This window comes from Phalangium opilio, unplaced genomic scaffold, assembly GCF_054372755.1.
Source record: "Phalangium opilio isolate 3A_F unplaced genomic scaffold, DU_Popi_V2 ptg000662l_1, whole genome shotgun sequence".
In the NCBI taxonomy this organism is placed as follows: Eukaryota; Metazoa; Arthropoda; class Arachnida; order Opiliones; family Phalangiidae; genus Phalangium; species Phalangium opilio.
In genome coordinates this window covers 1,696,899-1,722,386 of record NW_028324246.1, presented here as the reverse complement: position 1 = coordinate 1,722,386, position 25,488 = coordinate 1,696,899, and the positions used below count along the sequence as shown (strand labels likewise).

At 35.2% G+C, this 25,488-nt stretch overlaps 3 protein-coding genes across 3 annotated transcripts in view; 2 read left to right on the top strand and 1 right to left on the bottom strand.

Moving 5' to 3' along the window:
- Positions 1-2,080: 2,080 nt before the first annotated feature.
- Positions 2,081-16,697, top strand: LOC149588309 (aquaporin AQPAe.a-like). The gene is made up of 4 exons (XM_089862952.1): positions 2,081-2,964; positions 3,052-3,118; positions 14,781-14,861; positions 15,131-16,697. Exons 1-4 carry the CDS (start codon positions 2,465-2,467, stop codon positions 15,302-15,304), a joined length of 822 nt encoding a protein of 273 aa, XP_089719078.1. The 5' UTR covers positions 2,081-2,464; the 3' UTR covers positions 15,305-16,697.
- The window catches only part of Pabp2 (poly(A) binding protein nuclear 1), a 23,864-nt gene continuing 14,913 nt past the window's right edge, over positions 16,538-25,488 (bottom strand). The window contains exon 7 of the mRNA XM_089862957.1: positions 16,538-17,111. Within this exon, the coding sequence (XP_089719083.1) occupies positions 17,102-17,111 (10 nt within the window). The 3' untranslated portion in view covers positions 16,538-17,101. The remainder of the gene's footprint in view (positions 17,112-25,488) is intronic.
- The window catches only part of LOC149588308 (oxidative stress-induced growth inhibitor 1-like), a 4,550-nt gene continuing 3,915 nt past the window's right edge, over positions 24,854-25,488 (top strand). The window contains exon 1 of the mRNA XM_089862943.1: positions 24,854-25,166. The gene's annotated coding sequence lies outside the window, so the exon portion shown is untranslated. The remainder of the gene's footprint in view (positions 25,167-25,488) is intronic.

The following is a 25,488-nucleotide window of genomic DNA, read 5'->3' as shown; positions in this document are numbered from 1 at the left end:
GCAACTATTCGTCGGCGAATACACGCGAACAATTCGGTACTCGGCGAGCAAGTAAGGAATGCGTCAGATATCTCCAATATCAGCTAAATGTATCTACATTAATTCTAGGAGGTCATTTTTATGGTAACATTTTAACATACGGAGGAGGTCACTTATGTTTACGCGCCTATGAATATGTTAAAAGCATACCCAAGGAAAAACCGTCGAGGGTCCATTAAGAGACTATAATACGAATATAATAGACACCCACGCTGTCAATTTTGCGGCCGCCGGTTTAGCGAAGGCAAGAATCCAAGCGTGAACAAAGAAAACGTTTAAGATCCCCATAGGGACCTCCCCGCCTAATGGATCTTTCAATGTAAAACAATGGCATCCCTCTCATTTATTTATAATGGTCATTTTTGTACGCGTTGGTGACCGTCACCGAAATAACTCGCCAATGTATTTGTTTATACAAGGTCAAAGAACCAAACCTTTGAAAGGCAGTGAGCCCGCGGCCAAAAATTTAAATTCCTTATATTGGAAAAATAGGAATGTTTTTTTTTTGGAATTATAGGATTTTATAGGAGAAAAAATCATGTGTTTTTATAGGAAAATATAGGAGAAAAAAAAATAATGTGAAGGTCATAACACCAATAATTTGACCTAGTACTTTGTAAACATATCTCAATTTGCAGTATTTATTCCGTTTATCAGATATGTTGTTTTTGTTGTTGAAATAAAAATTTAATTTGAAAATAAAAATCGTGGAAAAATACACGATGACTTTATATATACTCTTTAAGTAGCTTGGAAGGCCGCAAATATTAATTTCCCATAAGAATTTCTCGAATATTCAATATTTACTGGCAAACGTGGTGGTTTTGGGCTTTTAGCGTGGTTGGCCCAGCCTTTAATATATTCTTAACTTCATTTCAAGATATATTGATTTAGATAAACTCAAAAATATTTCCAAAATAAAAACTAAATTTGCTTTCGATTTTTGCCAAATTCGCGTAAATGCAAAGAAGATTAAGAAAACCCACCAAAAAATATAAACCACTTAAAGATAAATATTGCAAAACTGCCAGCTAAGTATTTAACTTTAAAAATCACGAGGTAGCTCTTTTTTTTTCTATTAAATTTCAAGTGATCTAATTTAATTCGAGTTAATTTGTTTTTTTTATTTGTATCATCTTCGTATCCATTAAATTAATAACTCGTCGCCGTCGCAGCGGTTTCTTCGAAGCTTCAGAGAGACAAGTTTAAATAAATAAATAAAATAAAAATAAATTAAAGAGAAAATAAAAGAGTTTCGTGTCTCAAGTCGGAAATTGTCACGAGTTAACAAGATTGTCACTTTCAATTCCGAGGAATTACGCTCTCTCATCAAATTCACTTAAAACTAGTTAGTTTTTAAATTTAAGGAGCGTGATTTGACAAAACACGAGCTAAACCACGAGGTTTTAACCATTTATACTATAGCAGACTGTTAGCAGCCGACGTAATTAAAGAAAATGATAATTAAACTATGACATCATTCAATACCACGAAAACTGGATTTCATTCAAGATTTTATTTAAAAGATAATCTTTTCCCCCGGTCCAAAAGATTCGCCAATAAAAACCCTGGTCAATCATGCGTTAGTTAACTTGTCACATCCCGTCATTAAGCTTCAATGACGACGACATCTTAACTTGGCAAAATTATAAACGCCGTATTATCCTATCGTCTTTAAAAGATGACGAATTCCGTATCGTCGTAATAATTACATTGAAAAACTGGCGCCAACGCGGGATAGGAGGGATGAGGGGTGATAAATACCCCAAATAAATTTCCCCCTCTTGTTAAACTAGTTCTTTCAATATTTTTCCACGATCCCTCGAAGCCATTTTAATAATTTTAGGCGGAAAATCCCTCTTAAACACTAGCCTATCTTTAAAATACGAGAGCTATTAAATTTCAAAAAGAAAAAAAATATTATATTAAATCCGAAGATAAAGTAAAAAAAAAAAAATCTGGGAAAACACGTAACTTGCCACCCCACGTGCTTTCCTTTCATTTCCCCGCCAAAACTGTCCAGCCTCTCCGCGAGAGGTTTCCCGCCAAAAAAAAAAAAACCATAGATCTCGCGCGCGCACTCAATCTCTCTCTCAGCCTTCCACGCGCTAAAAGAGATACTTCTCCGTTACCTTGGCAACCTACCGTTCTTTCATCCGAAACTTACGCGCCAATTCTATCTCTCCCCCCCCCCTTTCATAATAAACAAGTTGCAACTCCGGTCGCTAGGCAACGACCAATGATATAGTAAAACGGATAAAATAGGGCGGGATTTATACACCGTTTAACTTGGATTGGGAAAAGTGCAAGTTGGATATAAATAAAAGTTGGTTCGCCGGTTAGCTGACTAGTTGTAACAAGTACTCTGTCAAAGACAGTAACAAGTCTTCGTGTCCTCGCAATTACAATTTTTATAAGTTAAACAATGGGTCGAGTTAGGAAATTTAGAGCCGTTGTAGGCATCGACGAATTAACCAGTAATAGTACCTTATGGAAAGCGATGTTAGCCGAATACATCGGTACCGCTTTACTGGTCCTCGTGGCGTGTGGATCATGTACCGATTGGAAAGACGGGACCCTACCAGAAATGTCCCAAATAGCCCTGGCTTTTGGCTTAATAGTCGGGACCATTGTCCAAGCGATTTGTCACATTAGCGGCGGACATATCAATCCGGCCGTCACCGCCGGCATGTTGGTGACCGGAAACGTTTCGGTCATCAGAGCCTTGTTCTACATCATCAGTCAATGCATGGGTGGAATTACCGGAGCCGCTCTGTTGAAGGCTTTGACACCGGCGGCCTTTCAAGGTGGTCTCGGTGGAACTGGACTCGGAAAGGAGGTATCGGCTATTCAAGGTTGCGGGGTCGAAGTGCTCATTACCTTCATTTTGGTCTTCACCGTATTCTCAGTTTGTGACGCTAACAGGTAATTAACCTTCTACTCAAAGTTTCTTCAACTTTGGTAATTAAAAAATGGTTGGTTAATTTGTTAATTTCTGTGTGTCCAATTTAGACTGGACGTAAGAGGGTCAGCCCCATTGGCTATCGGATTATCAGTAGGGGCTTGTCACATGTTCGCGGTAAGTGATTACAATTCATGCTAAGGGCTAATTTGTTATCTCTTTTAAAATTACCATTTTAAAATTAATTAAACTAGTTTTGGTGGGTTGTTTACGATATCAGAATATTAATTAAATCCCTAAAATATGTAGGACAAAATTTAATTAATTTGAAAAATTTATAGCTTTTGGCCAAAAACCAACTTAGGACAAAATTTTATTTGAAACATTTATAGCTTTTGGCCAAAAACCAAATTTATCTTTAAAATCCAAAAATTTAAATAAAATTAAATGTATGTAACTTATATCTCCATTTTGTTTGCCCTAAGGGACACTGTTTCCGAGTTAAGATTGGAGCAGTATTTTATGGATGACCCCTTAAATTTAATTAATGAAGAAACTGATTAAGACAATGATTTCTAATTTAATTAATTAAGGGGTCATCCCTAAAACACTCGAATCAAATCTTAACTCAAAAACATGCAGCGTCCCTTAGGGGCAAACAAAATGGAGATAGAAGTTACATTTTCCACTCAAAATCGTGCATCCCCCTTAATTTATGCATGCAAACTCATCAGAAACACCCTGTATATGAGCGTCTTAGAAATGAATAATTACTAAAAAAGGATGAAAATGCTTTCCAAGACACTAAAGACTATAGACTATAGACCAGTAGATGTATTAAAATAAATCGTAATTGGTTATAAGGAAAACCAGGGGGAAAACTGTCAAAACATTTAAATTCCATTTTGATTCCATCATGGTAATTTAACAGGAAAAAAACTGTCCATAATTTACGAAATATCAGACAGTGAGTGGTTTACTTCATTTTTAAATATAGATAAATAATCCCTGTATTCTTCCTTATGATATTTATTATTTAATATTTATGGGAAGTAGTAGAGAGGGGGGGAGTATAAATGGGTGCTATATAACCTAACCTTGCAACGAATGAGTTGAATCTCTAATAAATATTCAATTTGAAACACGAAACGGAAATTTATACGTAATCCAAGAATGTAATTTTATTTATCATTTCCGGTCAAAATTAGTAACGAATGATTAGTATTCTTAGAATAATTAATTCTCTTAGTAATCAAAACCGAAACAAGACGGTTAATACGCCAGTAAAGCTACGTTCACACTTCCACGGAGGTCGGTTTAGCCCCACTAGTTTTGAAACCCTCTTTATTACTAATTCAAACTTTAAGACGCTTATGTTAGTACTGTCTGCTAGGACTAGCGACTCTTAATTAAGTTTCTTGAGTATGTGTTGTGTTCACACTTAACTTTGGAAGCCAGAGGTGAGCTAACATTTTCTACTGGAGCGGGGGCAAAATGGCTGCCTAATGTTAAAGTCCCATAGAGTTGAAAAATTTAATGGGGGGCGAAGGCCCCCGCTGCCCCTGTTGGAAGCGTTTTCAATCGCTTAGAACCGGTTTCCCATGTACGTGTGAACATGGCTTAATAAAACCATTGCTCATTGCGCGATCCTTAACTTATTTCAATTGTTTTACGCCCAACAAGTATACTTTAAAATTCAAGTTCTCTAACCATTTATTCGATTAACTTTACCACAAAATCCTTAACTAGTACTTCACCATCTCCATGTAAAACTAAATACTCCCTCTAGTATACAACACGACGCGTCTAAAAATGTATTTATTTGCCCGGTCATTGAATTTTCGTTAAGGAAAACCGTTGTTACAGCCTAGCTCTTTTTATTCGAAACTTTAAGCCTAAATACTAATAATACCAGAAAGGGTATATCGAGACGCAAAGACGCTACTTTAAAAGTGTGATGTCTTAAAGGATATCATCATATTTTAATTAAAATTGAACTGAAAGAATTTAGTTGTCTGGCGGCGATCACGAAATGTCGAAGAACTGAACCGGATTTCAATTCGGTTAAGCCCCCTTTCAAAATATATACTATTATTTATAGGGAATTTATCGCTGGATTAAGTTAGCTTTTTATTTCGAGGGGGTAATCACTGTCACATTACCTGTACACCGATTACGAATTACGTCACGTGTAATCAGGGGCCGGGCTTTAAAAGATTACGCGTAATCACTTTAGTACAGTAAAAGGTACAGCCATGTACACCGATTACACTGAGTGGCCGGTCGCTCGGCTAGGTTTTTTCGAGGGGGTAATCACTCTTCAATAATAATAATTATAAGTATACAAAATGATGATAGCTTAATATTTTTAATTTTGATTCCAAGTGGTTGCCCCCTCGGCATAGCTGTGCGGGCTCAGCTTGGGCTCAAACTTATGCACACTTTTAGGCAATACCTCGCTCAAATTGAGCACAGGCTCATGAAATTGCATTGAGCCCGCACAGCTATGCCCCTCGGTTCACTTGATTAAGGAGTTTAAATAAATTTTAGCAAAATATTTTGAAACACGCAATTAATTTGAGTGCAGCAGTTTTGATAGCTAATTAAAAACAAGAATTTTTAATTAAAAATTATTCCCTTTGGATGTCCATCCAGTCTTTAAAGTAACCCATGGGGGAATTTTCGCGGCTTACAAGCCGCTAAAATACTATATTATGTACAACAGAGGAAAATTAAATTCTTTAAAATAGCCGCGTTTAAAATTTAATTAAACTCTTTTTGGATTTTTAATTAAAAATTAAATCATCACTAGTAATAAATCAAAAACATTATATGACCCCTAGCTTAACCCCAAAGCATCGATAGCGGATTGATACGTGATTTAAGAAAGTAGTACGGATACTTTAAAATTTGATCCCTGTTTTTGAAGAAAAAAAACTACACTTTTATTTTATTGCTAAAACTTTTAAAAATATGTTTTTATTATTTAGTCTTTACTGGCGAACGAGAGTTAAGCCTAGGCCTTAAGTTTGATGGAATAGAAGAAGCCATTAAACCTAAATGTTTATGACGCTGTTAAAAGTTTTTATGTCCCCAAAAAACTAGTATAACTTTACCAAAAAAGTTATTATTTTCATTTTCGTTATGATAGTTAATCGTAGCAATTTTTTTTACATCCTACGCGTTGCAGTTTGCAGTTTTAGTTAGATATTATTATAATACCAGGGAGCCCAGCTAAAAATTTAAATTCTTTATCGGAAAATTGCGAATTGTTTCCGTAATTATAGGATTTTATATTAGAGAAAAAAATGGGTTTTTATAGGAAAATATAGGACTAAAAATGCTCATATATAATACTATTTTGGGCTTAAACTATGCAGAAAAATCGAAAAAAAAATAATAACAAATTGGATTTTACTTTGAAAAGAGGAACTTAATTAAAATATAATATGTGTAAAAAATGCTGAGCAAACTCCGCAATTTCGGTCAAATCTAGTCAAATGTGATCTCGATAAAAGAGCTAAATTTTGACAAATCTGGTGCCAAACTATACCAAAACTTGGACTAAGACACTCAAAAATATAAGATTTTATAGGACCTTTCATGAAATTATAGGATAATATAGGACCTTTCATGAAATTATAGGATAATATAGGACAGGTTCAAAAATATAGGATTTTATACTAATTATTGGACCGCTGGACTCCCTGTAATACGAATTACCGTACCGTCATTTTACCATGGTAATAGGATAGTGCGGTATATTTACCGGTGTATCATTAAACGAAAAGAAAATAGACTTTTAAAAATACACTACACGCTAGCGGAAATTTGGACAAAAGTCAACTATTTACGTGGAGAAGAAAAAAAAACTATTGTTTTTATTTTCTTTTTTGAGTTTCCTTAGAAATTGCCACCAAGGTTAAGAATTCCGTCTCTTACCTTTGTTTCTTTTCTTCAAATTTACGCTAGAACGCCCAACTTAAAAAAGATCTACAGAATTTTATTTAAAAATAATTTCAAATACTTATTTAAAATCCTAATGAACTTGGGCCGATTCCGATTTATTTTAAACGAAAAAGACAAGTTTATCATCGAAATAGGGATAGATTTAATTTTAGAAGTAGGAATGGAGAACGGTTAGCATTTACTTCAGTCCGACTCATAGCCCCTCCCTCCAACACGTAACGAAAAGTTTAAATTATCTTATTGGCTCACTTAAACTACGTTTCTGATGACGTTGCTGACGGGAACGCCGAAAAATACGTAGTTCCATTTTACCTCTGTCGCTCGCTATGACCCGCCTCTTATTTCATACCCCCCGGTGCCGTGGAAGGGGGGTCCGGGACTTTGAAAGCGCGCCCACATTACTCTGTTCTCCATTCCTACTTCTAAAATTAAATCTATCCCTGATGTTATGTTATCTGAACTTTACCTTTAATAATTTAAAATTTAAGGGGATTTTGAGGTAGATATGTTCCGATTTTAAACTTCGGGCGGTTTCACGGAACGTTCCTTTGCCCGATTGAGTACCCTCAATAACTTATTCATTGTTACTTCCGACGCGTATAGACAGACAGGAAGTCCACTTCGTAAGCCAAACTTCCGGCCAAAGCTATACATATAATCTAATGATAAATTTTTGCGTTTAAAGCTTTGTTTCTCAAAGTTAGAAAACCATTTTCTTTTCGTGAAAACATAGTTTTCTGACAAGGAGGATTGACACAATTTACACAGCAGGAGGCGAGGCTACTTGGTATTACACACACTCCGACAAGTAGCCTGGCCTCCTGGCCTCCTGCAGTGTAAATGGTATCAACGCTCCCTGTCTAAAAACTATGTATAACAAATTCGATATCAAGGATTACGTCATAATATTACCTTTCCCTTAATCGATTTATTTAATGTTTCATAAAGGTTAACATCGAATATCCTTTTTTTCCTTCAAAAATATTAAATTATCGAAATATTGGAAATTTTCTTATTATTTTTCTTTAATATTTGTTACAAAATTCGTGATTTTTAATTTTTACCAATTCTTTCTTATTATTATTATTTTTTTTTTTTTCAATAATGTTCCAAAACAAATTTTAAATTCACGACTTTTTCTTTGAAGTTCCCATAAATTATTCCAAATTCAGTCTATATCATAACATTAACTTAAATTTATCAAACTCGCGTATACAGGGTGTTTTTGATAAGTCTGCATGCATAAATTAATTAAGGGGGATGTTTGTTCTTTGTGTGCATGCACGATTTTGAGTCGAAAATGTAGTAACTTCTACGATTCCATTTTCTTTGTCCTAAGAGACACTGCTTTCGAGTTAAGATTAATAAGGAGTATTTTACGGATGACCCCTTAAATTTAATTAAGAAACTGATTAAGACAATTAATGATTTCTAATTTAATTAATTAAGGGGTCATCCCTAAGACACTCTTGTAAATCATAACTCGAAAACAGTAGCCAACCCTTAGGGCAATCAAAATGGAGATAGAAGTTACAACGTGCATGAACCCAAGTTTATGCAGACTTATCAGAAACATCCTGTACACAATAATAACCTAGATAGGTCAATAAATACACGCACGAGACTCGCGGGGTCTTTCTTACGACAATATTTGCAAAGCCGTTCATTTCTTTTCTGACATAATACAAGATGTACATACGTATATATTTCGTTTCGACACTGACGTCATAGTGCACTCCCACTAAATGGCCTCTATCTCTTATAATACCTAAGAAATATTCTTTTGAATGGGAATATAATAATGGGGTTGTTGTAATATTATCGTCGTTACGTAGTTTCTTTCCCCTCGAAATTAGGGTTAGTAGAGAGACACTTGTATTATTATTATTGGAGCAACTATAGCGGGGTAAGGCAGATGTTCTCGACACAGGAAGTCACTGCGTATTTGATCATTTTTATGTCACAGGGATTTTAGTATATAGTATTTAGGGCTAATCCGTCTTTCAACTTAACGCGCGCATTTGCAGGGCTTAACCAAAGGGATTAACGACAGATTAACTTTATTCAAAGGGCTGGAAACTGTAGATAATAATAACTCTTTCTCTCTACAAGTGGGAGCTGGCTAGCTACAAGTGGCTGGTTGCTTGTTTAGTTAAATTTGCCTAAATTATTATCTACCTTATCAAAATATTAAATATTCAATCGGAGTATTATCGAATTGAAAGCCAATTAAAAAATGGCAAATAATTATTGGCCAATCTAATCGTGGAATAACTCAAGGTCGATCCGTTCCCACATGAAATTTGTCTCGAGAAATAATTAGAATCCTTAAAGGAAGGGTGTAAAGGAAAATCAGTTAAGTTATTCTACTAATTTTAAGACAAATCTGCATAGTGAACCATCCAGGAAATACCAGCCTCTGAATGATTTTAAAATACAATTTAGTTTTCATAGATTTCAAGGATAATTTGAAATTAGCACCTCCGACCAATCGCGTAACGCCCTGCCCTTTTGTTAACAAAACCCCGGTGGCACGTCGCTCCAAGTGGAATTAAATTTTAGCACGAGATTTGATAAAATTTGCATGCGATGTGACAATATAATATAGAGCGTGCCACGGGAATTTTGTTCACAAGAAGGCAGGGCGTTACGTGATTGGTCGGAGGTGTTAATTAAAAAAAATTATGCATGAAATCTATGAAAACAAATTTGAATTTTAAAATCATTCTAAAGCTGATATTTCACTATGCAGATTGGTCTTATAATTAGTGGAATAATCAATAAAAAAATCACTTGATTTTCCATTCACCCTCTCTTTATTAAATAAAATTTAGATATAATTTCAAGGTCGATTCATATCGCGATAAAATTCACGCGAGCACATGTTTTGATTAAATTAATTTCACGTGCAAAATTCACGAGTTTGCCGATATGATGACGTCACTTTTTAATGGTGGTGGGTTAATGGCATTGCGAGGGAGTTGTTTTTAAAAACATATCGATTATTAAATGCATTTTTCCGCGCTGCAAATAACAAAATCGGGAACACCTGCTTGAGACAAATACAGAAATACGGATACACGCGCTACTTTCTTATAAAAGTTATCATCGCGTATCGCTCCGCCTCAGCCTGTACAACGTTATTATAGAAACTACTTTTCTGGCCGCGATAACACTACAATATTTATAATCGAGAAACGATATGGTTGAAAAAACAACAGAACTCCCAGTAAAATCGAATCAATTTTCGCTACAAAACAAACTTTAGCGAAAAGTTGAAACCTAAGAATAAATACAATAGGGCTTTTCAGTTTTAGATCTTAGCAACACATCCTTACGCTAGAGTTTGAGAAAAATTACAGTAGGATTAAAGGCGAAAGGCACGTAGCTTAGGGTTTTTAATGAAAACGTCCCTTTTGAACCTTATTTTATTCCCACAGCGCGTGACTTTTCTCTCGTGCCAAAATATAATCACGAGCTTCTCCGTCCGTTTCTTCGTTCATCCCATATTAATGAATACCATAGAAGCGGGGGGATGGTTTTAAATTTAAACACGAAATAACCCCCAACCCCCGCTTATACCGAATTACAAATTTCAAAATGAACGGCTTATTAAGGTAACGGCACCATCCCCACTTTGACCGTATTTGACTTTAAGGTAAAATAAAGCTGGGCTGCCGGTAGCGTTTAGGGAAAAATATTATATTTTCTTAAGAAATAAAAGTTAATTTTTTGGCGAAAATTCAAGGCGACGCTTTGCTTGGAATGTTACTAATTAATTCAGAGAGACGCGCCAAGAATTAATTCAATTATAATTATAATTAACCGAGATAATTAAAATAGACAAAAGTTATTTTGTGCCAATTAAGGATGAGATTGGTAATTTTTTTTGACGAAGACGTGCCTTAATTATATTTAGCCTAATTAGAAAACACGAGAAAATCTATAATAATTCAGTGTTCAAAAAATAACCAGCAAAAACCCTTGACCCACACCACGTCTTTACTAAAACGCGCGAAAAAAAGGCGCGGAATTTCTAATTGATAAATTTGCGCGCGTAAAACCATTTTTGTTATTATTTAATTATTTTAACCTCTAAAATAAAAAATAAAAAATGCGGTGCTTAATTGAATTCATAAATTACGAGATGAAGAACAAGTAGAAAGTCCCACTTATCACCTTAACGACCCCCTTTTTAACTAATTACCACCCAAGAGTGAGTTAAGCCTAATTACAAGACAAACCTTGTATTATTTCAATAAAATTAGCTCCCGTAAAGTATATATTTAATCTAAATAGAAATTTATAGAATATGAATTTATAAAGCCTTTTTTCCTCCATGAATATCGTTTTGAGAAGCATGGTTATTTCTTACCAAGGGGCTAACCTGTACACTGATTACGTAATCATTGAGTACACCGTGAGTACAACTGATTACAAATAACTACGCTGATTACGAAATGATTACGATAAGTAAAAATTATAACCAAAAGTAAAAAATGATACAATGAGTACGGTGACAATTGAGTACAGGTAAAATGACGTGATTACACAATGAGTATGGTGACAATTGAGTACAGGTAAAATGACGTGATTACACAATGAGTATGGTGACAATTGAGTACAGGTAAAATGACGTGATTACACAATGAGTACGGTGACAATTGAGTACAGGTAAAATGACGTGATTACACAATGAGTACGGTGACAATTGAGTACAGGTAAAATGACGTGATTACACAATGATTACGGATAATTTCGAGTGATTACATAAGGATTACGGATAATTTCGAGTGATTACATAAGGATTACGGATGATGACGAGTGATTAAATAATTATTACACATAATTACTCGTTTCAGTCGTTTGATTACGGATTATAACAGGATTACGAATGAGTACGAAGGGTTAGACTGATTAAAGATAGAATTAGAATGTACTCGGATTACGGCAAGTGGTTGGCCCCTCGGTGAAAATTGAAGGAACTCACACTCGCGACGCGTTAGGTAATTTGTACGGAGGCTACAGGAAATTAGGCTAATGTTATAATTATGGTTGTTTTGATGGATTCTAAAATATAATTGACGAGACGATGTGGGTCGACAATTTATGATAATTTACTCTGCACGATTGTAAATGATCTGACGTCATTTTCACACCCCTTCCCCGGCCGTACTTTCACTTTATTACATTTTCCTTGGTGATAATTAGTCAAAAAAGAAAGAAAATAAATTTTACACTTAATTAATTTTAATTTACTATTCAAGGTTTAGTATTAATTATTGTATCGCTGATTTGACCTTATTTGACCTCCGCATAGCTTAGCTATTACGTTAAAAGAAAACAAACAATAGTTAGGGTTGTAATCATCAAAATTACGTATTGTCTAGGTCTCCTGGGAAATTTGGGGTTGTTATTTTAGGAATATATATGCCCGAATTAAATATTAACGGGTAACCGGAAGCATGCCCTCCCCCTCCCCTCCCCTCCCTGGACACTTCCGTTGCCTCCATTAGATGCATTAAAATTAAGAGTACTTCCTAACAAGGCTAGGTAATTTGCTAAAAGGATGCAGTCCAAATCTTTATCATATTATTATCTGGGTTTCGTATTATAGAAGCTATACCTGGAATGGCATAATATAGTTGGAATAAGGCGTCAAAAAACATTGTCAATTAGCCAAGCTTCAAAACTTTTGGCCCAAAGTGTTGAAATTTTCTCTCTGGAACCAATTTGCTTCTAAACTCTACTCTTAAGATTTTCTTTGAAACACCGGCGACATCCTTAAAATAAACTATATACCCCTTGAGCGGCTTGTAATCCCTCAACCAAAAATTCGCTTTGAAATACCGGTTACATAACCCAAAATAAACTATACCCTTTGAGAGGCTTGAAAAACCATTAAAACGACTAGATCTTAATTTAAATATCACTTAAGTAGTTTGTTATAATTTCTTAACATAACATAACATACTAATCAATGGTTGTTTACTACTACTTGTTCAGGGAGCCTTGCTATTTCAGTCCGCAAACGAAACAACATCAAATTCGGATCGTTATACCTTTGATGCCAGATTGGGCTAGAAAACCGGCAGTTTGGCTTCATTCAAATAGCTAGTGGCGGTTTTTAGTTACTCGGTGTGGTTATGTAATAACAAATGGAGTTACGCGCTGATACCCAGTTATTTAGTGTAATGCACTCGAATAGGCGGTACACGCGATTCCATGGACATTTCAATCGTAAAGGGGACTGGTGAAAGTGATAATTCAAAAATCGTGGCACGAGGACGGTTTTGAAGTTTAGTATAAATTAGAAATGGCACCTTATAGTGTCGTGGTCAACTGGTCACTGTATTCAGCCGGTATTGCATTGACCAAGTTTGTGTATGAGATACACCGTATAACCTTAGAGTATTATAATAGCGTTTATAAAACGAACCGTTAAGAGATGCTATTGTAGTTGCACTGTTTTATGTTTTACCCTTATATGTATGATATCTTTATCATTTGGATAATTCGTTTTGTATATGTTTATGCATTTTCTCCCCGTTTATTTAGATTAGCTAGGAATAAGATAGTTTTTAACAGCTTCTTGAATATCACGTTACATACTATATACACTTTGAATTTCGAGATTAACTTGGGCTATAATCCTTCATATATTTTATGGGATTTTGGGCTAATTTTATTAATATCTTTGGCTGGAAAACTAGATTTATCTGGCAAACTTGGGATCGTTATTATACATTAAGGTTGTGGAATCATTAGGCTTTTTACAATAATGTAACGTAAAAAACTATATATATATATATATATATACGAAAACAAAATATAAACGTACGTTTCAACGATTTTCAACTATTATATTTTGTGACGAACGTCATTCTCCACACCTTGAAGTGGTTTGAGCGTGACAAACAAATATATTATATATTTATAATAATAATAAAAAAAATTATAATATAATAATATACGTAAGGTGTATAATTTAATATTTCAAAACTATGAGGCAATCAAATAAAGACCGTTTAATCATTCAAATTTTTTCACTAAAAAACTCTTGTATATTTGAAGGAGAGAGTTTTAAATATGGTCAACGGACCGTGCCAAAACACGAATAAAATTGTAGCTAATAGCGTTAAAAGTGTCAACCAGACAAATTTTGAAGGTGTCACACCCAAACACAATTTTGCGGCGGGAAATGGGAAATTACGCGCCTAATTTATTCCCTATTTTAAATTATCAATTTTCAATGCTTCCACTAAAATTTGAAATAAAATAAATAGGGGGAAAATTGACATTTCACGATAAAAATTAGGGTAAAATAGGGGACCGACCAAAAGTTTTATAATAGGGTAAAATGGGGGTACAATTATTTAAGTGGGAACTAATTAGGATAAAATAGGGAGCAAAATTTTAAAGTAGGAACCAAATAGGGTAAAATATGGACTATAATTTTAAAGTAGGAACCACATAGGGTAAAATAGGAAGTAAAATTTTAAAAATACCGATTTTAGGACATATTAAGGACGCTTGTAGGAAAATAGAGACTTTAGGGACCTGGTGGGATCACTGAATTTTAGGTAACAGCCTAAACATTCCCCCTTATAATATTTCATCGCAAAGACTTTGAATCAATTTTAAATTATTACGATATCCTGTTTATATTCAATTGAAAAATTGGTCCTACAATCTTTCGATTTAAACCGAGTTCTATAGTAAATGGTAGTCTTGGAAAGCGTCAGATTTACGCGACTATTAACGGGGAATCTTATTGTTTCTAAGGCTGTATTAAAAATGTTCCGATAATAACGCTAGATTAGGAAGAAGTACTTGTTCTAAAATGGTGTTTCATTACGTTATTTTTCAGATCAAATATACCGGCGCCAGTATGAACACGGCCCGATCTTTTGGACCAGCCGTCATGGGAAATAACTGGGAAAATCATTGGGTAAGAAGAAGTTCCGAAACTATCTCATCTACTAACTCCCATTTAAGCCCAAGATATATACAAGAAGCGATATCTAGTTTACTAGGGAGAAGCTTTAAGATGCCTAAGTATTCGCGCGCCATAGTTCTACAGAGAAAATAACATGGGCTGTCACTACTCCTGATATTACTCCGCATTTTTCATTTTATCAATAAAGCCATAAACCCCTTTCACCCCCCCCCCTCAAGTAACTTTTGACCTTACCCTTATTTTCGTCTTTTCCGTTTTAGATTTACTGGGTAGGACCAATTTTGGGTGGCGTCATCGCTGGTGTGTTGTACCAGAACGTTTTCACGGCGCCCAAGATCGACGCTGAAGCCTTGGACCGCGTTCGATTGGCCGAATTACACCGGCTAAGCGAAAAGGAGAAGGAAGTTGTCGCTGATAGGACAACGTCCATCTGAGGCCAAAGGTCAACCCGCTGGAAGAATAACGTTGTCGTCCCTGAACATTCTTGTTTTCTGTAGAATGATGAAATGAAATAATAGGTTATTTTAGGAATAGAGAATTTAAACTAAAAATAAAATGGTTACACTTCAAGCAGGTTGATTAGACCGAAGAAAATATAATTACAATTAAGGGATTATCGGTTGAACTTTGAACCCCTTTAATGTTTAAGGCAATATAAATAATTGACCAATAACAAGGAGAGATTTATAAGCAGACGACGGTTTACATGGCGCCAAACTTTAAAGGGGTACTTAAGTTAGAAACCGATAGCCCTTATATAATAAATAGCTTTAAAACTAGTTGTAAAAAGAACTATAAGATTTTATACAAATAGTCTACAATTTAAAGGGAATATGAAACGATAGTAATTCAGTCTACTAGCTTCAAATTGTCTCTGTACCACGTAATAGACTACAATGGGAGAAAATTATAATATTTATCAAGCTAGTAGATAAAAGTTTTAAATAAAATTTTATTTCATATTCCCTTTAAATTAAATTAAAAAATTTAATCAAAATTGTTAAGTCTATATTTAAATATAGAATTTTTTGATATGAAAATCTTTATATACAAAGGTTAAAATTAATCAAATTGGGCCAAATTAATTAATTAATTGCTAATTAGAGGTTTTAACTGCCCTCTCCCCTACTTTCCTAATTATTTTAATGAATGACGTTACCTGCTTACTAATTTTTTTTAATTGTCTTATAAAATTGTAAATACCGCAGTGTTATCGTGTTTACTCGTTTGTTTTTTTAAAATAATTATAAATAATATAATTATATTATTCGACGTTTTTAAAAATATTAAAAAATAAAGGAAGTAAAATTAAAATTAACGAAATTTTAATTTTACTTAATTATTAATAACGAAACAAATACATATATTAATTAATGCCATCTGTAAATTGCTCAGCTTTTAATTAAACTCATTAAGTCACCTCAACTATATTTTCACCAAGAAAAATAATACTTTCTCTAATTTATTTCTTAATTATTCTTGTTGAAAAATGTTAAAGACTGAATTTCAATGTAGCTAAGCCTAATTTCTTATTATATGGCGCATAATTAACTTCACTAATTAATATAATATAATTTAATTATAATTCTACACCAAAAAACCCTAAATGAACTCCCGCTCTTCCAAATCAGTATTTTCTAAAATAATATTTCAAATTTATCCCTCAATATTTTTTCACAAAACTAAAAAGGTTTGAACGGTTACATAACCAATGTTGACTTCTCAAATATGTCAATAATTACTCAAATAAAACTTGGCTTTGTAAAACATATCAATTAACATATCATTAAAAAGTTTTGGTCATTAAATAAATATTGTATTGTTGAATTTTGGTTTATTACAATTTTCTTGATTGCTAAGCTAACCAAAAGGTTTATTTCAGTGTAAATTTAAAAGGCAAAGCATCAAATTGGGCCTAATTATCTTAATTAATTAATTAATAGGCAATATTCAAAGGTTGAACCACTAAGCCTTGGTCATACATTATTTTAAATTAACTAAATTTTAAATTAGATAAATTGCCATGCAAAACTAGCTTAGTTATAAGCTCAAAAACTAAGTACCTAATAGTATAAATATTAAACTTACCCAAATTTCAATCCTAATTAAATTTAAATCCAACTTTACATTACACCAACGCGCGAACAACAGTTCGCAAACATTTCAAAAATTACCACCACAGATTTTAGAGCAGACGACAGTCTAGTCCAGACAGTCACGTTACTTACGTATTAGCGCCATCTAGATAAATAAAATTAAACTCTTACAAAACAATTTAATTAACTTAGAGACATTTTAAGGAAACTAAAATAACTCATTAATTAATTACGTGGTAACTTAACTTCTAATTAATTTACATACTGAAAAGAAATTTACAACCAGTAGATGGCAGTAGCTCGTAAACTTTCCCTCCAAATAGTATGTATAGGCGGGAAAAATTCTCGCGCTCAATTTAAACAAAAAAAAAAAAAAGAAAAAAATCTTTTCATTGTTTCTAAAAACTTTCCGGTTCTAAATCAAACAATTAATTATTCTAATTTATTTATAAAAGTTTATATTGTATGAAGATAAAACAATCTATAAAGATAATTCCAAGGCTACATTGAATCAGGTTTAAACACGAGTTTAACACGTGATAATAAAAAGGGACGAGTTAAAATATTTATGACGCAAAAGGGAACTGTCGAGAGAAGAATTGATAAGATGCTGTTGAAATAATTTGTTAAGCCTAATATTAGGCTTTACCAAGGTCGAGGGTAAACTGAAAATATAAATTTCAAATCATATCTTCCCTATCATTACCGATAATATCACGTTTTGTCAGAACGTGATTTCTCAAGGTCAATCGCTGTTTAATAAACATAATTAAAATAAACATTTGTAAATTACACGGTAAAACTAAATACGAGCTTGACGTCACTGGGAACACCGTTTTCATAATTTAAATGTCAAGAAAACGGAAAAGCAAGATCGATAGGAGATTGATGTATTGAAACTCCACGATACAAATACTATTGCAATATTTGTGTTTAATTTTGTTTCCATGGTTACCAAGGGCAATATCAAGAAAGGAACGCTACATTGTAAATAACACGTTTTCCTACAACATAACTTTCAAGGTTAAACCACCAACTCGAGTGCTTCGCAGAAATACCAATCGAAAAATCATTAAAAACTCCAGCTAAAGGCGATCCCGCGTGTTTGCTACTGTTTTCTTTACATCCTAAGGTTACAATACGTGTTCGTATAAGTGTGCAATGTCAGATAAACCTAACCAAAAGCTAACTACCTATACTTCGTAATGCTCGGTGAGACCAAAAACGGATTTATGGGATAAGAACGTCGGAGTTAGCGAATTCACTCCCCATCCTCGCATACTTTATTGAGAAACGTCGTCTGCTTATATTTTGACTCCACCCACAAATTCTGTATATAGCTACTTCTAGAGATTGAATTTGTGGGTGGAGTCAAAATATAAGCAGACGAAGTTTCTCAATAAAGTATGCGAGGATGGTACAAGAGGCTAAAGCTATGATCCGACATTCTTATCCCATAAATCCGTTTTTGGTGAGACTTAGTGAGAGCTAGTTCGAGAACGACAAGCGAGAATTGACAAAACTCGGTTTTTGCAGTCCATCTCCCTACTTAGTCTGTACTAAGCCTTAGACAGCGTCTCGCCAGGCGCCGCTTTACGAGAATATATGACCTACCTCATTCACTTCATGACAAACTCCAGTTTGTAACCAGTGACAAACTTATGGCCAATATATCTTATGAACTTAAGACTAAGCTAACCGAATCCATTGGGTCCTTATTTACCGTTACCGTAGAACAGTGACAAATAGGTTTTCGCCTTATCCTTCACCTAGATTCAAAATAGGTTTTACCTACTTATTGACGACAATAAATTATAAACTCTCCATGAATAACAAAAGCGAAAACAAAATAACCTTTTATAAAAAGAAGTTAAAATAAAAAAAAGTGTTATTGAAAACGTGTCTTTTAATTTTGGAAGGGTTCCAGGCGGGATACGTGCCAGAAGTACCGGAAGTTGATTTGTTCAAAGAAGAGTCATTTATAAGTCTAGGGTTGAAGTAAAAAAGGGTGTGTTCATTCCGGAGTTGCCATCATATAGGACAATAAACCTAAAGACGCGTGTTCATTTTCACACGTGAAACATGTGGTTATTTAAATAACAGATAATAATTATGTTATCGATGACTTGTTTTATACAAAAAATAGATTTACTGATTTAGACTTGTACTTGGAATCTTTAAGAGGCCATAGACCCCGCAGATTACGAACGTTCTCGTGACGTCACATCACACCCTCCTATCTCTTACCTCGATTTTGGCGACAATAGGGAGCTGCCAGAGAGGTGTGACTTAAAATGGCTCCTCCCCTTGACACCAAAATGTCAGCAAACTTCACAGAGTGAAAGGGCGTGGGGGCATGCTCCTGATTGGCCAAGTGAGGGTCTGACGCTTAGTAGGGGAGATTTTCACCCCTTTGCCCACTCCCTATATTGGAAGTCGTCAGCTCAGGTCATACAATTTAGACTGCCAATATTGACGTCACGTCTCCGTAGCTCCTCCCCTCTCAATAGTCCCACTACTAATATCTGATTGAAGGTAAGGGAAAGGGCTTCAAAACTTTCATAAACCGCCCGCGCCTCCTTCCTAGCGTTTCATTGGCTATTGAAGTGTCTAGGACAACCGCCTACGCGTTGAGCACATGCAAAGAGAACTTGTTTACATTTGGGTTCCTCGCTCGTAGGTCGCGGGAACACGGCACAGGTCGCTAGCTACGTCAATGTCACATGGTTTCTAAGTTCAAATACATTAGGCGTGACGTCAGGGATGAAGGTTCCTACACCTCCTATCCTTTAGTTCAAGCAGAAAGGCTCAGAAAATGTTAGCCTGTTAAAGATTCCAAGTAAAAGAAATGTATTCCTGCTAAACTAATATATTCAAATATAATGCGCTCTGTCTTCCATCGATATCGGAAACAATATCTGTCCGTCTATCTAATATGGGGTTTCAAAGTCAGGCTCGCTCCGCTCAGGGGAATACGTCTACCGTTAAAGTCCTTGAAATTCTGAGGAAACCCGTTTATTTACAATCTTACTGTTTGGGAGAAATCAGGAAAAATGACGTAAAGTGAAGACTAATGGATGGCTAATTAATTTCCCCCAAGGTCCGTTTTAAACCATCCCCGGTTCGATTTGTCCCTTGGAATTAAATTTTAAAAAACCGGTTTTTATGCGACTGTAAAATCTCGGGGAATTTGTGAAACGTTTTTATGTTTTCTTCTTGCAAACTTTACTTGACTAAGAAAAGTCGCGTGTCTTCGGACCGGTTACGAGAAGTTTACAAGAAATAAGTGAAAATTTTAATGTCGCCAAAGGCTTAAAGATAATGAAGATGAAAACATTATTAAGCCTTGGTCTAATAATTGTAATCGCTGTCCTGGCCTGTTTGACTCAAGATGTCACGGGTAAAAATTATACCACGGACATATTGGGTTTTGACTTGAAGAATCCGTACGTTGGCGTTTTCGCTCCTAATTTTGAGGTGAAACCTACAAAAAGACGTCGACTGCCAACTTTGCCAAAACCAAATAAACCATGACCAGGCTGACCAGCAACGCCACGAACCCTGAGACTGTCTCGAAACCATACAATGATATGTATTTCCTCATATAAACAACTAATGGAATGTTAACTTTCAAAACTATATTACTTTTAATGTTGTAACATTTAATTAAAAGAATAAAATAAATTTCTTTGTGTTATTGATTGCTTGCTTATAACAGAAGGGGATAATTGAAGAAGGATGACACTCTGCATCCTCTTAATACTTTAACTATGTAACATGATTCTTCCCAGGCTCACGTACCCTTTTTGTTTGCTCTCCTGTTCATCAAAATTAATTCAGATGGGCATCGCACCATGCTAGGGTGAATTCTATAACTGTTTGGTATTTACTAAATCCCCAACAATCAACCCACAGACCTTGATTGTCTTCACGTGGGACAAAAATTAATCAACAACCGCATGCATTGCACCTTGGCAAATAGATAAGCAGCAGGGAACTATTTACATGACGTATGTGATTCGATTTAGTAACCATGCCCCGAATGTTCTGATATTGGGAAGAATCATGTTACAATAGAGAGCTTTAAGTTGGAGGAGGAGCTGAGTCTCGTGGCATAATTTACGCTGCCATATTGGTGGGTTTAAAGCTGAGACCACCCAATATGGCTACCAGAACAGTAGTAAGACTCGGGAGGGTGTGACCTACTACTATCCCATCTGAAAGCTCTCTATTACCCCCGCTTTCTGGTACACTTATCTCGAAGAGATGTAAATACTTCTGCTTATAACGAGTCAATCATTATCGGTTGATGACGTACAGTACGTCATCCCATCATAAAACAATTAACGCTACTAAGGTTTTCCCACGACTAATTTGGTTGTAGTTATTTACCCCTTGGGCAAAACCCATAGCAACAATGTCAGTTAACAATCTGAAATGAGTTAACCGTCAAAGATAAAGAATTAAAAACCGGTTTTTAATGATAGTTTTGATCCTTATCCAAAGAAAAAAACCATTAATAGCCCCTTGGGCAAATGTCACTCAGTGATTTAACATGAACCGGTTTTTAAATGCAAGAATTTTCCTGGAAAAGGAACCATCAAATTCAAACAAACTTTGGTTAAGACATCTTTTGCGTCCAACATCGGAACAGTTCAGACGTATAGTTTGAAGGTTCACCGTTTCGTTTTACAGAAAAAAGTTAACTTTAAGTCTCGCGGCAAAGGCTTAATTAAATTCATCATGAAGTTAGCTATCTTGCTAAGTCTGATAATTGTCATTGGAGTTGTGTGCCTAAGCCAAGACGTCATGGGTGCTGCCCACGACAACGAATTCGATCTTCACCGACCCAGGGTGAAAAGAGCCCCGTGGAGGAATAATGGCAATCCATACCCTGGAGTATTTGCACCCGGAGGAAGCGGTGGACGACCTTGGAAAAGACCCAAAAACAGAAGAGGCTAAAATTTCTAATTACCAACGGCTAATTAGAGGAGCTTGATTGCTGACTGACAACGAACTGTTATTATATACTTATACGTGATACTAACAAAATGTATTCAAACTAAATATTGAGTAGTAATTGGTGGCTTGTAACAATTTACTAACGTTGAAGGTAACCGTTAAACAATGAATAAATGCTTAATTTTTTGCTAAACTCTTAATAATTGTCTGTTATTTTCGTAACTTAGATTATGTGGTCAAATCTAGTAGAGAGTTTAAGCAAATGATGTTGGCCTATTAATTCAGGGTTCGCACGGAACCTGGAAAAGCCAGGGATTTGGAACATAAGGGGAAAAGTCAGGGATTTCTTTTGGTATATCAAACTATGCTTCAAGCAATGCTAAATATGGGCAAGGTGTGGTGAAGTGGACTCTGGTAAACACCTTAAAATGGTAAGGGATATTGGCAAAGTAAGCAAGCTATATAAGTCAGGGATTTTCAATTTAAAAATTTCGTCCGATATAGTCTCTGGCCCTGGGCGTCTTGGTAACCCCCCCCCCCCCCAAAAAAATTACTTTCCAGCAAGTTTGCTTGACTATATTTGAAATTACTGTTTATAAGATATGTTCCATAAGTATGACACCACCTATACTTCGTCATGCTAGAGACTTACTGAGAGATAGTTCGAGAACGACACGAGAATTAACCACACGCGGTTTTGCAGGGCTTTCTATTTGGTCTGTACTATAGCCTTTGACAGCGCCTCGCCAACCAGGCGTCGGTTTACGAGAATCAACGACGTTTCACCAAAGTCACTTATTGATAAGCTCTCAGTAACCAGTGAAAAACTTATGGAAGATATCTTATGAACTTGGCTAAGCTAAGCCATTGAAGGCTGTTTACAGTAATCATAAGTTTATAAGACACGTTCCATAAGTATGACACCACCTATACTTCGTAATGCTAGAGACTTACAGCTCGAGAACGAAGCGAGAAGCCGAGAATTGACTAGACTGTTTTGCAGTGCCCATCTTCCTATTTAGTCTGTAGTATAAGCCTTTGACAGCGCCTCACCAGGCGTCGCTTTACCTCGAATCTATGACCTGCCTCACTTCATGACAAGCTCCAGTATGTAACCAGTGACAAACTTATGGCGAACATATCTTATGAACTTATGTTAGAACAAGTATATTCCCTGGCATTGTCTCGTTGAAATCAGTGACGAAATCTATACGTGACCTATACAGGCCTAAGTTCGTTGACCAAATTCTTTCGGAGGGGTGAGGCCTCAATTAACTTCGGGGATAAAACGAAGTATTTTTAACACCCTTATCTAATGTATGTTAGGTCCTCAAAAAACAGCCATTGTTGGATCTTAACGCCATTCAAATCTTATCTAATTTCGCCACGATACAACAAGTATATCTAATTGAACCAACCGATTTCGTAATTGATCAGAAGACTGCACTCGGATACATTGTGTTAACACTGTCGTCCCCCTCGACCACTTTAGAGCGTTCCAAGAAAATAAAATAATTTATGGATATTTTCTCGCGCCATCAAAGTGCGATAACTTTTATCGCTGCTAAGCCTTTTTTAAATTAAAAGTTCTCGGTCAGGGTTAATACGAAATTTCCAAAGCCAATTTCCATGATATTTCCAGAGTACTTCTGATAAATTTCCAGGTGTATTTTTGTGTGTTTTTTCGTGTGTTATAATTTCAAATAGGGTTACCAGACTATACCTACGTCACATCAGCATATGTTTACCACTCTTTGCAAGGTTATAATCAATGCCGCATTTAGGCGGCGTTGTTATAATAGAAGAATGATACTTTAGCGTGACCGACCATAGCCCACTCGATCACGCGCAACACGATGCAAGCTGCTCGCGCTATAGACCGACATACAGAATTCCGTACACCGAAGAAATATATTTCTCTCCACTGAGACTACAACTAACATCTATTTTCCAGCGCACCGAATTAGATTATGGGTCTCACTGCAGTGTATTTGTTTGACTTTATTTAATTTCCCTGATTTTTCGAAGTAATTTTCATTTTCCCTTATTTTTTTCCTCAATACCAATTTCCCTGATATTTCCAGGTTTACCCTGTTATCCATGTTCGTATGAACCCTGTCGATGTACACGTACGCGACGGGGATGGGGATCGGAAATAATCAGATCACTAAACCTATTTTAATTGCACGTTGTTAATTATATTGCGCAGTCAGGTTAAAAATGAGAGTTTATGGAGCCTATTTTTTATTATCTCAATAAAAATAGACGACGCCTTTTATCAATTAACTTTTGATATAAGCCTAAAGGTTAAATTTCATTCAACTGAATATAATAAAACGTTTCGTTTGTTAAGCCTAACTTGAAACGGAAAAATATTTAAAATTCAAGGTCAAACCAGGCCACAGAGGGAAAGAATTTTCCATTATTTTTAAATTTACATATATATATAGTTTTGACGTTGATGGATTGCTATTTGAATTAAAATTTATTTTAATTTAAATTTCGTAAGTTAAACCGCGTAAAATAGGCCAAATTTTAATTAAATACGATACCTGTATTAAAAACATTGATAAAGTATAGAGAAAATCGCCGACAACACGTGGTTAAACAATATTTGAAAATCCCGCCGAAATAGGAAAAACAAAAATTATTATTGCGCGTTTTTTCCGAAGACTGGCGTTTGTCAAACTTTATTCTTGATATTATCGATATACTCTTAATTGAATTCGGGCTAAACTAATTAATAATAACCAAATTACTTTGTAGTAACCTATAGAAACACGGGGGGTAAAAGTTCAAAAGTACATGTAAAAAAATTAGAAAATACGTTAACGTTAAGCCTCGGTCCAAGGCTAAATCGGAAATCGAGAGACTAGCAGCAGGCTCGCTGGTTTTGGGGAAGAAAAGAGGGGTGAAATAGAAGGCCGGCCGGTAAGACTATCACGTGACGCTTATAGCTAGCCAATCGTTAGCGCCGCGAAGACTGCAGACTTTAATGTCTAGGAGTGACGCAACCAACGAGGGCGACGTCATTCGATTCTCGCTACCGCCACTATTTCCCGCAAAAAAACCTATAGGTCGGCGCGGATCAAAACAGAAAGTCGACGGGAAGCCAACGGAGAGTACAGGAAAAATTTTTACCGATTATAAAAAACGTTTCGATTATTTTCGTCGTGTTTTCTTGGATTAACGAATCTAATTTATTAAAAGGATTAAGAAAGCCTTTCTTCCTTCTCAGGTAAGGCTTCGTTTGACCTAATTAACGACGTAATATCGGCTATTAACGTGCATTAAACGCCGTAATTAAGTTAAAAAAACCAGACGTTTTCTTCCTTTAAAAAAAATGGCAAAACGTTTCTTTAAAGCAACGGAATTTTTTGGGGGAGTTGTTACTGATTAGATATGACAAACTCTTTTAAAATAGATTTTAATCTATATTCTGTAGGTTAGTAATACTTTTAATCATATATAAATAGCGTATAACGCGCCTTAAAACGTGCGCCAGCGATGGCCCGGCGCTATAAGGTTTCGCGGGCTGTTATATAACTTATCTACCTCAT